Below are 9,956 nucleotides of genomic sequence, written 5' to 3'. Positions count from 1 at the left end.
CATATACTGTGTGAACCAAATGTTAAAGGTGGGTGTGTTTTTTTTTTTTTTAAATCTTTCCCACCACTGCTTAACAGATCTATCGGCTCAAATCAGGTACAACATCCTTCTAATAAAATGACCTGTCTTCAACTCGTCTTCTTCAGTTCTTTTCCAAGTCCTCATCTCACATAATTTAGTTTTTCACCTTTGTCCTGCAACAACCTGTGTTTTAAAAAATATTATTCACATGTATTTACCTTCAGAGAGATGTGTCAAAATCAATAAGAGCAGGAAGTAGAACGACAAATCAAGATGTAGACCAACTTATCAGTGGAGACATTTTAGTCTGTTGTGCTTTCACCATCAGATGATGGAAAGAAAGACTCAACAAAAAACCTTCAGTCCATTCAATCTTTATTTCCAAAATTAAAAGCGTGAAACTAGATTTGTACATAAAGCATTTCAGACACTGAAACAAAGATGAAGACGTTTTTGTTTTTTTGTCAACTGTCTCAGTGGAAATAATAAACAGAGGAAAAACAGACAACAAAAGTACACAATCACCACTTTTCTGTTCTTCTCTGAAAGTCTTACTGTCACAACTCTACACTACATCAACCTTATATCAACATTAAAGCACTTGTGGTATAACAGTTAAAAAGACTTGCATTTTCATTTTGTTATAATTGAATAAAGTGCACTCTCTCAGACATGTACAGTGGTGTCCAGACAAGAATGTTTTTTTTTTTTACACACCGGTTCAATTCGAGTTTGCATATTTGCAAAAGCCACGAAAGGCAAGACGTGCGTCTGTGCACTTGGCGTTTCCCTCTTGCATTTCAGATGAGCGTGACGACGTCGAAGCTTGTGAGTTTGTGGGGGGTGGGGGGTGGGGGGGTGAACTACCATGTGGTGTGGAGCAGCTCTGCAACTTGTCACCATCTGACCCTCTTTCCATCCTCGTTCCACCACGTTCACAGAATTAATAATCCTCTTCGAGATCGTCGTCCAGGTCGGAGAACTCGATGGACGGCCGGTGGTCGTGCACCTCCCCGTCACTTTCTCCATGAGGACCTGCAACCCAGACACCTGGAGTCAAAGTCTGCAGCCACGTAATCGATACAGCAATGTTAACATAAGTGAGGGATACACAGTAAACTGCAACAGACTGAAAATCCCCCTGGCAGCAGATGCCTACTGCCTTTCAACAAATACAAAGCCACAGGAGAGAAGGACACATACTTTCAAGATTGTCCATGTGTTCGTGAAGGACTCTCACCAGGTTGAATAACTGGATGAGAAAGGGAAGAGTTTGCTTTTCAAGAGGAGCAGTCAACGGTTACACAAGTTTAATATTGATCTGAGAAGCTGTGGTTCAGTGTGTGTGAGAGGGTTCAGAGCCGACATGAGCAGAGACTGAGAAGCAGGAGGCTCTGTACACAGTAACGCAACCTGACAACACAAAACAACTCAAGTGGCTCTTTCAGCCAAGGTTGAAAAACAGTATCTGTCATAGTGCTGAATCATCACTGTGGCTAAATCTAGAAAATGTGGTTGTCTGTCTGTCTGTCTGTCTGTCTGTTTGTTTGTGGGTGTTTGTGTGTCTGTGTGTGTTTGTGTGTGTGCCGCTCTCTCACCCCTGCTGCGTCAACAGCTCCCAGGACATCCGAGAACCTCTGTTCACAGAAATGCAGCAGCACCACCAGATAGAGACCACTGCTGATGAACTCGTCATATTCTGACTGCAGAGCAACAAAACACAAACACACACACACCTCAGCACACTGACTCGTTTCTTAAGGCTTATTAGAAAGTGTGACAGAAGACACCTGCAAATAAAGGGCCTCAATTTCCGTAACCTGGTCCAATGGTTTGAATCCATCAAAATTACAAATCATGAACTTTATTACATCATAAAATCGTTTTCTACTCACTTGCACGTGAGTCCTGTACAGCTCCTGGATGTTGAAGTTGTCTATGTTCAGACGCAGCTTCTGCTTGCAGAGCTCACAGGTTGTGATGGCCTCCAGGTTCGTGCCTGAGACCAAACAAAGAAACCATCATTGACTCTGTTGAGAGGACCGAGTGCTGGTGGAAGCTGCAGCCACGTCACAGGTCTGTTACTCACCTGAGCCAATTTTGGAGCGGAGCCACCTCTTGATGCAGTCCTGGTGGACGTACTGCAGACTGCCGGTGCAGCGGCACGGCTGAATCAAAGGGTTGGAGGAGGACTCCTCGCACATCTGGCAGATTCGGCACAGGTCGCCCTCATCCTCATCAGACTCTTCCAGAAGCAGCCTACAGCAGGTAGAAGAACTTAACTTCTACATCTGAAAGTGACTTTTTTGCTCCTGTTTCATATATAAAACTTTGAGAGTGCAGCTTTGAAACAGTCAGTAATAAATACCTCTCTTTGATCTTCTGCAGCTTCTCCTGATCCCTACCGGAGGTGGGCTTCTCCTTCTGCTCCTCCGGCTGGTTGTCAACCCCCCTCAGCTGACTCAGAGAAGCTGAGATGTTTTCGTACAGAGCGACTCTGCGACGTGACGGAAACACAACGGGACCATCCTCGAGCTCAGGTAACGTTTCCTCCTCGAGTCGGCAGGGATGACCTGCTCCGAAGGCGTCTAAACCAACCGCTCCTTCCTCTTCACTCTCCTCGTCCTCATCATCATCGTCGTCGTCCTCGTCATCATCATCTTCCTGTGTCGCTTTATGTTCAACGTTGTCCCACCTCCTCAGTAGATGCTGTGGACGGCTGTAGGTTTCTTCTGCAGGCGACTGGGCACTGTCGTCCCTCACGTGTCGCCTGAGCCGGGAGAGCAGGGGGGGGCAGCGGCCACGGAAAGAGGAGGAAAGCCAGGAGGAGCTGCTGCCTCCACTGCTGCTGGTGGTGGTGGTGGTGGTATTAGTACTACTGCCAACACCAGGCTCTCTCCACAATGGCATTCTGGACCCTGCTGGGCTGCTACGATAATTGCTATTGCTTTCCCGGATGGGAGCGAGGTCTGCTCTACGAGTCCTGAGGCCGCCAGAGGTCGTCTCTGAGCCTCCAGCGTCTGGGTCCACGCTGGACGTCCTGGTTCCCTCGTCCCCGTCCACGGACTCTCCCCCGGTTGATGGACTGTCATCGTCAAGGGAGCGAACGCTGGAAGATCCACTAGAAGACTCCTGGCTGGAGCGCCGGGAAAACAGACGGGACAGGAGGCGTCGTGTGGAGGAGCGGCTCTCTGGCTCAACACCTTCGGGGGCGGGCCTTGGAGGGAGCGTGGCCTCCGGTCTGACCGGGGGGGCGGTGTACCATCGGGCTCGAGAGGAGTAAGACGAGGAGATATCTGAGGTGGCATCAGGAGTTCTTGTTTGTTCCTGAGATGAGCGGAGGGAGGATGAGCCGCTGGAGAAACGGCCTGTGGTTCTGCTGCTCAGGTCACGCACCGGAGGGGAAGAGCGGTGGGAGGTGGGGGGTGGGAGGTGGTAGTTTAGGGAGCTTTGCCTGGCAGAAGAAGAAGAGGAAGAAGAGGAGGAGGAGTAGGCAGTCTCTTTAGGCCGGGCTCCCTGTGCATATGTGGAGGTCACCCGGTCTGTCTGATCTGTAAAGAATGAAGAGAAGAGACTGTGACGATGGACTTCATCAGGACCTGAACTGTGTGTTTACATCGAGTGATAAACGCTACGCACACAGGGAGGACCCGACTCCAGGAGTCCGCATTCTTCTTTCTCCTAAACCTGAGAGACCGGGCTCATACTTGGCCTCCTGCTCTCTCCGGGACGACAGCGGCTTCGAGGAGGAAGACGAAGACAACGAGAGCAAACGACATGAGCTCCACGATGAGTCTAACGGGTCGTTGTGCTTTTCACTTAAACCTGAGAAAGAAACAAGTGCAACACAAACTGTTAAGTTCTGCTGGGTTCATTTTCCAACGGAGATTAATATTGATTACAATGATCAGAACCTCACTTTACCTGAATTTAGTTTTTTTCACTTATAAGTGAGGGTAGATTTTTAAAAAGCTGTTTTTTTAATGCATTATTTACCTCTGCCACTGCTCAGCCCACTGCTGGAGTAAGTGGATCCAGTGACTGAGGTGCTGGAGGTTCTGGAGTACAGTCCTCGGTTGCTGTACGACAGTTTGGCTCTTTTAGAATCGCCATCGTCGCTGGCATTCAACAGGCCTGAGCGGATCCCAGAATCAGCCTAGAATAATTAAACATTAAAAATGAATAAATATTAAGATTTCAATGACATTGATCAGCAAAATTCCTTCACCCTCTATTATGAACATATCAACAAATCAATGTTTTGGAAAATCAACAGGCCGTGATTGTCCTGCTCCCGTACCAGTTTGCTCCTGCTGCTCAGAGAGGACTCGGTCCACGGGCGATCATACGCCCGGCTGGAGGACGTCAGGGACGTGGGAAGCTTCCAGTTGGAGGCGCGACTGTCGGAGCCGCTGTAGTCTCTGGTGGAGCTCAGGAGACGAGCATTCTGCAGAAGGAGAGGAGGAGAAACACATGGCTGTAGTCAATGCTTGTGTCTGAACAAACAAGTTAAACAATAATTCAAAACATTGAAACACAGCTCGTCTTTTCTTCTCATGTATTTTTGTAGTAGGAGAATCAATAGTGGAGATTAATCTATAGAATAAATGATAAGCATACCAAGCGACATATATCTGTGTGAATTTATATATAAACAACGGGTTTAAACAGTTGGTGTGGTTAAGTGAGAAACACTGAATGTAAACATAACTTTAATTATGTCACAGGGTCACTTTAAGGCCGGTCATTCTAGAACTGACGAACATTACAAAAACATTTCTGCTTGAAAATACTATTTGATTGTAAATGTTCATGTGACTCATGTCAACTACTTACACAGGTTTAAAGTATTTTAGGATAACAATATTGATAACCTATATTTATACAGCACTTTTCATGGCATAATATGTCACTCAATGTGCTTTGTATAAAACTGAACAGAAGCTTAAATGATCAAATCTTTCTTATACCCACAACAATAAATGAAACCAGTGAAGGGGAGGGCGTTGGACTGGTCTTTGCACTTAGCTCGGACTGTTCTGGAATGAGCAGGAAGAGCCAGACAGAACTGAGGCCAACAGTAACACTATCTTTTGAGACGGGCCTTTACGAGCAGCAGGACTGAAATACACAGAACATGTGCCAAGGAATCTAGGCTGCCCTAAAAAAAGACCTTCAAAGTGCTGCTGCTGCTGCACCACTGATACACGCAGTTAGCTACTGTACCAGGGTCCCGAGGGGCGCTGACAAAAGAAATGGTACTTGAAGGTCCTCTGTGGAATACAGTAGCCAAGCAGATGAAGCTCCAAGTCGAACAGAAACACAGATACAGTGGGATGGCAAAGGTTCATGTCACAAAAGTGCAAGTGTTACTGTTCCTGACACAAAGTCCTGCTGATAATCTCACTTTACATGGCCTTTGCATATTTAGGCTCATTTATATGAAGCTGGTGTTAATCCACACTGACAAACACAGTAAACCACAGGAGGGGTGTAGTCAATTTGAATAATACTGAGTGAATTCATACAGAAGGGGGTGTGTATGGTCCGTGGCCTTTAGACACTCCTGTGTAATATCCCTGTAGGTTGTGTCATCATCCTACCTGTAGGTCCAGATCTGCTTTATAAGAAGATGAAGCCCTCGGGAAGCGGTCACTGTTCAGCGTCGATTCACGACCGTACAGTCGACTGGAGCCCAGGGACGAGGAGGAGACCGCTGGACTGGACCCGTAGGACGACCTGGAGCTGGACAGGCAAAACGGAAGCCGGTGCGACCTGGAGTCCATGGTGAATTGTCTTGAACCTTGAGAGAAGAAATCCCAAAATAACATTACACAATGCAGCCTGCTGTAACTGCATGATCAAAGCAGGAAGCTTACTAGATTATAAATGCAGCAGTTATTCCACACCCAGTAACAAGAACGAGCAAGTCCTGCAGCAAAGACTTTAAAAAACAGGAACTCCCATTCTAACCAGGAACAAGCTAAATGCCCGGCTGTGTTCGCACGTCTGATTTCTAGATCGAGCACACGTGACCGTGCGTCTGTAAACACTAAGACCGGCCACCATGGCTTCCTGGACCTGGTATCAAAGTTGCAGTGCCTATCTTTGGGACTATGAACTCCGTCACATGAACATGACACGACCAAGGAGCAAACTGCTGCAATGCACTCTGCGTCTGAGCAAGCTAGATGCTCTTCAACAGTTACAAGATACTTGGATCATTTATTATTAAGTTGCAAAAACTAGATCTTACACCCAGTGCACAGTCTCACTTTAAAAAAAATCCAAGTTACTTTTTGTTCTAGTTGATGTATCCGCTGAAAGACAAATGTAGCCGGGGACCTGGGAGGGAGAGCAAAGAGTTTCTGACATATGGTTGTAAAGTTAGTGAAACTCTCTGGTAGTGATATGGATCCATGGACATTAGCTACAGCACCTGCGGTCAAAGATAGCTCAGCACTATAAGCACTTAAACCTTAAGCACTTAAAACTTTTTAAATCACCAACTAAAGTAGACTCTTTGTGTGAGAAAACGCAAATGTTTTACTATTAAAACAATTTCAAGGAACAAAAGTATTTTTAAAAGGACAACATTTAATCTAAGAACTAAACTAAAGATGGTTCATGTTGTGGTTAAAGAGATGTGTTGTTGGGGTTAACTACAACATGTCTGGATTGCTGAGGTTAAGTTCTTTGCAGATATGTCACCTGAGAGATATTCTCAGTTACCAGTTTATGAAAAGGTACTTTTGCCCAAAACGTACGAAGTCAATACACACGATATACACCTTGCTACTATTGAATTATTTTGCCTGAAATACTTAAAGCCTCTCTAATGTTTCTCCAATGCATTGCCTGTTTCTAACAACATTTTAAAGAAGGACAATACAATCAACCACCGCCACAAACAGACTCCATAATGACCATAACACCAAATCAACTGTGTGCACAGATCAGAACCTGCACGGAGCGGTTGCAGTAGATTTAGTTCAGTTTACCTGGAAACGCTGGCAACCGACCACTTGACCTGTAAATAACCACGACGCTGACATCAGCTTTACTTTGCATTTTCCACCATGGCTCTTCGGGGAAACATCAAGTGAGCTCAACTTATAACATTGAGTCGCTGATCATTTTCTGCACTACGTTAAAGTAGTGAACGCATGATAAACAACGTGGTTTATATCTTATCACTGTTTGAAACCCACCCAGGTAATAGTCATTTATTTTATGAAAACCAAAAAAAGATAAATTCCCTTCTTCTCCTCCACCCAGACAACACAACTCCAGATGTGTGTTTATCATTTATCAAACCTGGATATTGTTAAAACACAAAAGTTAAGCACCAGTTTCAGATTAGTGATTAGCTCGTGTGTTTACTTCCTCTTGGTTTAACTTCTCCAGATGGGGACTTCTGGAGTTCTCTACTCGGGTCCTGATTCGATCTTTATGGTGAAGTTAACAGAGAAACTGACCTTTTGAAGTGTTTTCTCAGTCAGGCAGAGTTAAACGTGAATCTCTGCCACATGTTCACCAACAGCCAGTAGTTTATTTCAGCTCGGGATAGTTAAATTTAAGTTTAGGAAGTAAACCCCTGTTACTTTTAACTAACCCGAGCTAAAGGGGCTAATCATTAAACCAACCATTAGAACCTATTAAAGCAGATAAGCACCTTAATTAAATCAAATCATCAGCAGATGTAGATTCATGTGAAAGTTGTGTCCGAACTTCACATTTACTGCATCTGTCTTTTAACCACTAGAATAAAAACAAGGCAAAACGTGAGTTATCGAATTTAGCTCCGTAGTTAGTGACATTTTAATTATTAATTAAATTAAATCTCTATAGTAAACATGGACAGTGACCTGGCGTTTTTCTCCCCGTTAACATTTTTCCTGAATATATCGCTCTGCGTTGAACGTCTCATGACATGTCACAGCCGCAAAACATCATTGACTGATGACGTTAGCTAGCAGTGGGGGAACAACGCGTCGTTTAGCGTCTTTAGCACCAGTCAAGTTATCTCTGTTAAACCATTAACCCTTGAACCCACCAGCCTTAACGGGTCACATGTGCTGAGGGACCAGCTCAGCTGTCGTTTGTCCCCACGGCCGGGCAGGAGCTGTCAACTCGGTTAGCCGTAAGCTAGTTGGCCAGCTCGCTAGTTAGCCAACCTGTTAGCTTAGCATCCGTTCGCTGACAATAGGGACTTCCTGCGTCCAAATGGCGAAGCTGCAGCGTTTTTCCTTTGTTAGCGTTTCGTTGACATGTGTAGAAAAGACACAGGTGAAAAGCCCACGACCCATTAAAGCGCTGTCAGCTCTGAGCCTCACCTTGGATGAGTCGCGTTCTTCGCTGTAGCAGCAGCAACAGACGAAGGAGGAGGGGGAGGAGCAGAGATGGCGTCTGTGTTGATGCTGCTGACACCAGGGGTCGATGCGGAAGATCAGCTGGGGTTGTCACGACCCGCTGGGCGTGGCTTCACGAGAGGATCGCTTCCAGGTGCTTCTTTATCCTCGTGCACGTGCTGCGTCCACGTTTTGTTTGTGGCCCACAGATCCATGTGTAGCGCAGCAGCCAATCAGCTGCGAGACACAGGGCTGATAAACACACTCACGTTTAGCAGGTGAGGACTATGGACTGTAGATATAACACTGTGTGTGTAACACTGTGTGTATAAACCATAAACAGAGACATTTCTCAAAGTCAATTCCTGGAGCGGACAGCAAAGAGCACCACCGATATATATATTTATATATATAAGGAATTTAACCCTATATATATTAAAAAGATAATACACTTAGAACCTACTTGTTTTAGGTGAGTTCTTACTAAAATGACAAATTTATCATGTATAAAAGATCACGTATTATTGTATCAAAACCTTCATTTATGATGTAACCAAGCATTCTTTAACATATATACATGTCTGACATTTTTAAAGGTTCAGTGTGTAGAATTGAGTGACATCTAGTGGTGAAGTTACATGTTGCAGCCGACCCCCCCCCCCCCCCCCCCCCCCCCTTTCAGACGTGAAAGAGAACCTGTGGTAGTGTCAGTTGTCATAAAAACTCAAAAGGTGTTTAGTTTGTCCAGGTTTTACTACTGTGAAAAACATGAGGGTCTCCGTAGAGAGGACCGGCTCCAGATATAAATATAAAGTATTTAAATATAAAAGAGCTCATTCTAGGCTAAAGAAAAATACAATTTGTACAATTTTGCACAAACACACTAGTGAAAACATCACTAGTAGTATTTTATATTCAATTTCTGCCAATAGATCCCTTTCACCTAAATCACACACACTGAACCTTTAACAGCGTTATTAACATTAACATTTTAATGGTGGAGAGACCTCCTGCCTCACGTATGCATAAGGAGACACAGCTGCAGGGGCCGAGGTGTCCCCGGGTTAGATTAGAGATTCAAATGTGACGCGGAAAACAAACAATATGAAGTCTGATTTAATGTAAATGTGTTTTATTTTACTGAGTGGTGGAATTAAAGCAACGTGTCTGACACATCCTGCCTTTACTTTACTTAACACTGAGATCACATCACCCCTGTACGTGGGGTAATGGGTAAACATGCAACTGGTATGAATAAATAGATATACTTTTTTTATATAGCACTACTTAAAGACAGAGAAGTAGAGAATAAAGGATATGGATATGTGTGAGTATTACACACGGTAGAAGACTGAATGATTCATGGTCATCAGTATCAACAGGGAAGGAAAAATTCTCAATGGCAGACTGGAGAAAGATAATGTGACGACTTGTTAGAATACTTCAAGAAGTTGTCCCCTGGAATCTAATCAGTTAATCTTTGAATCCAAGCAACAACTGATCAAACGTAGGAAGAAATTCCCTCAAGGTGGTCTTGAGATATCATATTCCAGAGGATAATAAACATGGAGAAACATGAGAGGA

The 9,956-nt window shown here is 44.6% G+C and overlaps 1 protein-coding gene across 4 annotated transcripts; it reads right to left on the bottom strand.

The window, feature by feature from the left end:
• Positions 1 to 379: 379 nt before the first annotated feature.
• marchf7 (membrane-associated ring finger (C3HC4) 7) lies at positions 380 to 8,519 on the bottom strand. 4 transcript variants are annotated; one of them, XM_053445929.1, is made up of 11 exons: positions 8,358 to 8,516; positions 5,625 to 5,824; positions 4,322 to 4,468; positions 4,018 to 4,177; positions 3,661 to 3,846; positions 2,390 to 3,572; positions 2,111 to 2,280; positions 1,917 to 2,020; positions 1,620 to 1,724; positions 1,225 to 1,273; positions 825 to 1,056 (listed from the first exon to the last, which is right to left on the bottom strand). In XM_053445929.1, the coding sequence occupies exons 2-11, from the start codon at positions 5,805 to 5,807 to the stop codon at positions 965 to 967; spliced, it is 2,379 nt and encodes a 792-aa protein (XP_053301904.1). In that variant the 5' UTR covers positions 5,808 to 5,824; positions 8,358 to 8,516; the 3' UTR covers positions 825 to 964. The 4 variants fall into 4 exon arrangements, with proteins under 4 accessions (XP_053301694.1, XP_053301766.1, XP_053301833.1 ...); XM_053445719.1 differs by lacking the exon at positions 1,225 to 1,273 and having other exon boundaries at positions 380 to 1,056; positions 8,358 to 8,519; XM_053445791.1 differs by lacking the exons at positions 1,225 to 1,273; positions 8,358 to 8,516 and adding an exon at positions 8,078 to 8,350 and having other exon boundaries at positions 380 to 1,056.
• Between the last annotated feature and the right edge of the window lie 1,437 nt (positions 8,520 to 9,956).

This window comes from Pleuronectes platessa, chromosome 1 (assembly GCF_947347685.1).
Source record: "Pleuronectes platessa chromosome 1, fPlePla1.1, whole genome shotgun sequence".
In the NCBI taxonomy this organism is placed as follows: domain Eukaryota; kingdom Metazoa; phylum Chordata; class Actinopteri; order Pleuronectiformes; family Pleuronectidae; genus Pleuronectes; species Pleuronectes platessa.
The sequence above is the reverse complement of the archived record's forward strand: the minus strand, read 5'-3'. Positions and strand labels throughout refer to the sequence as shown.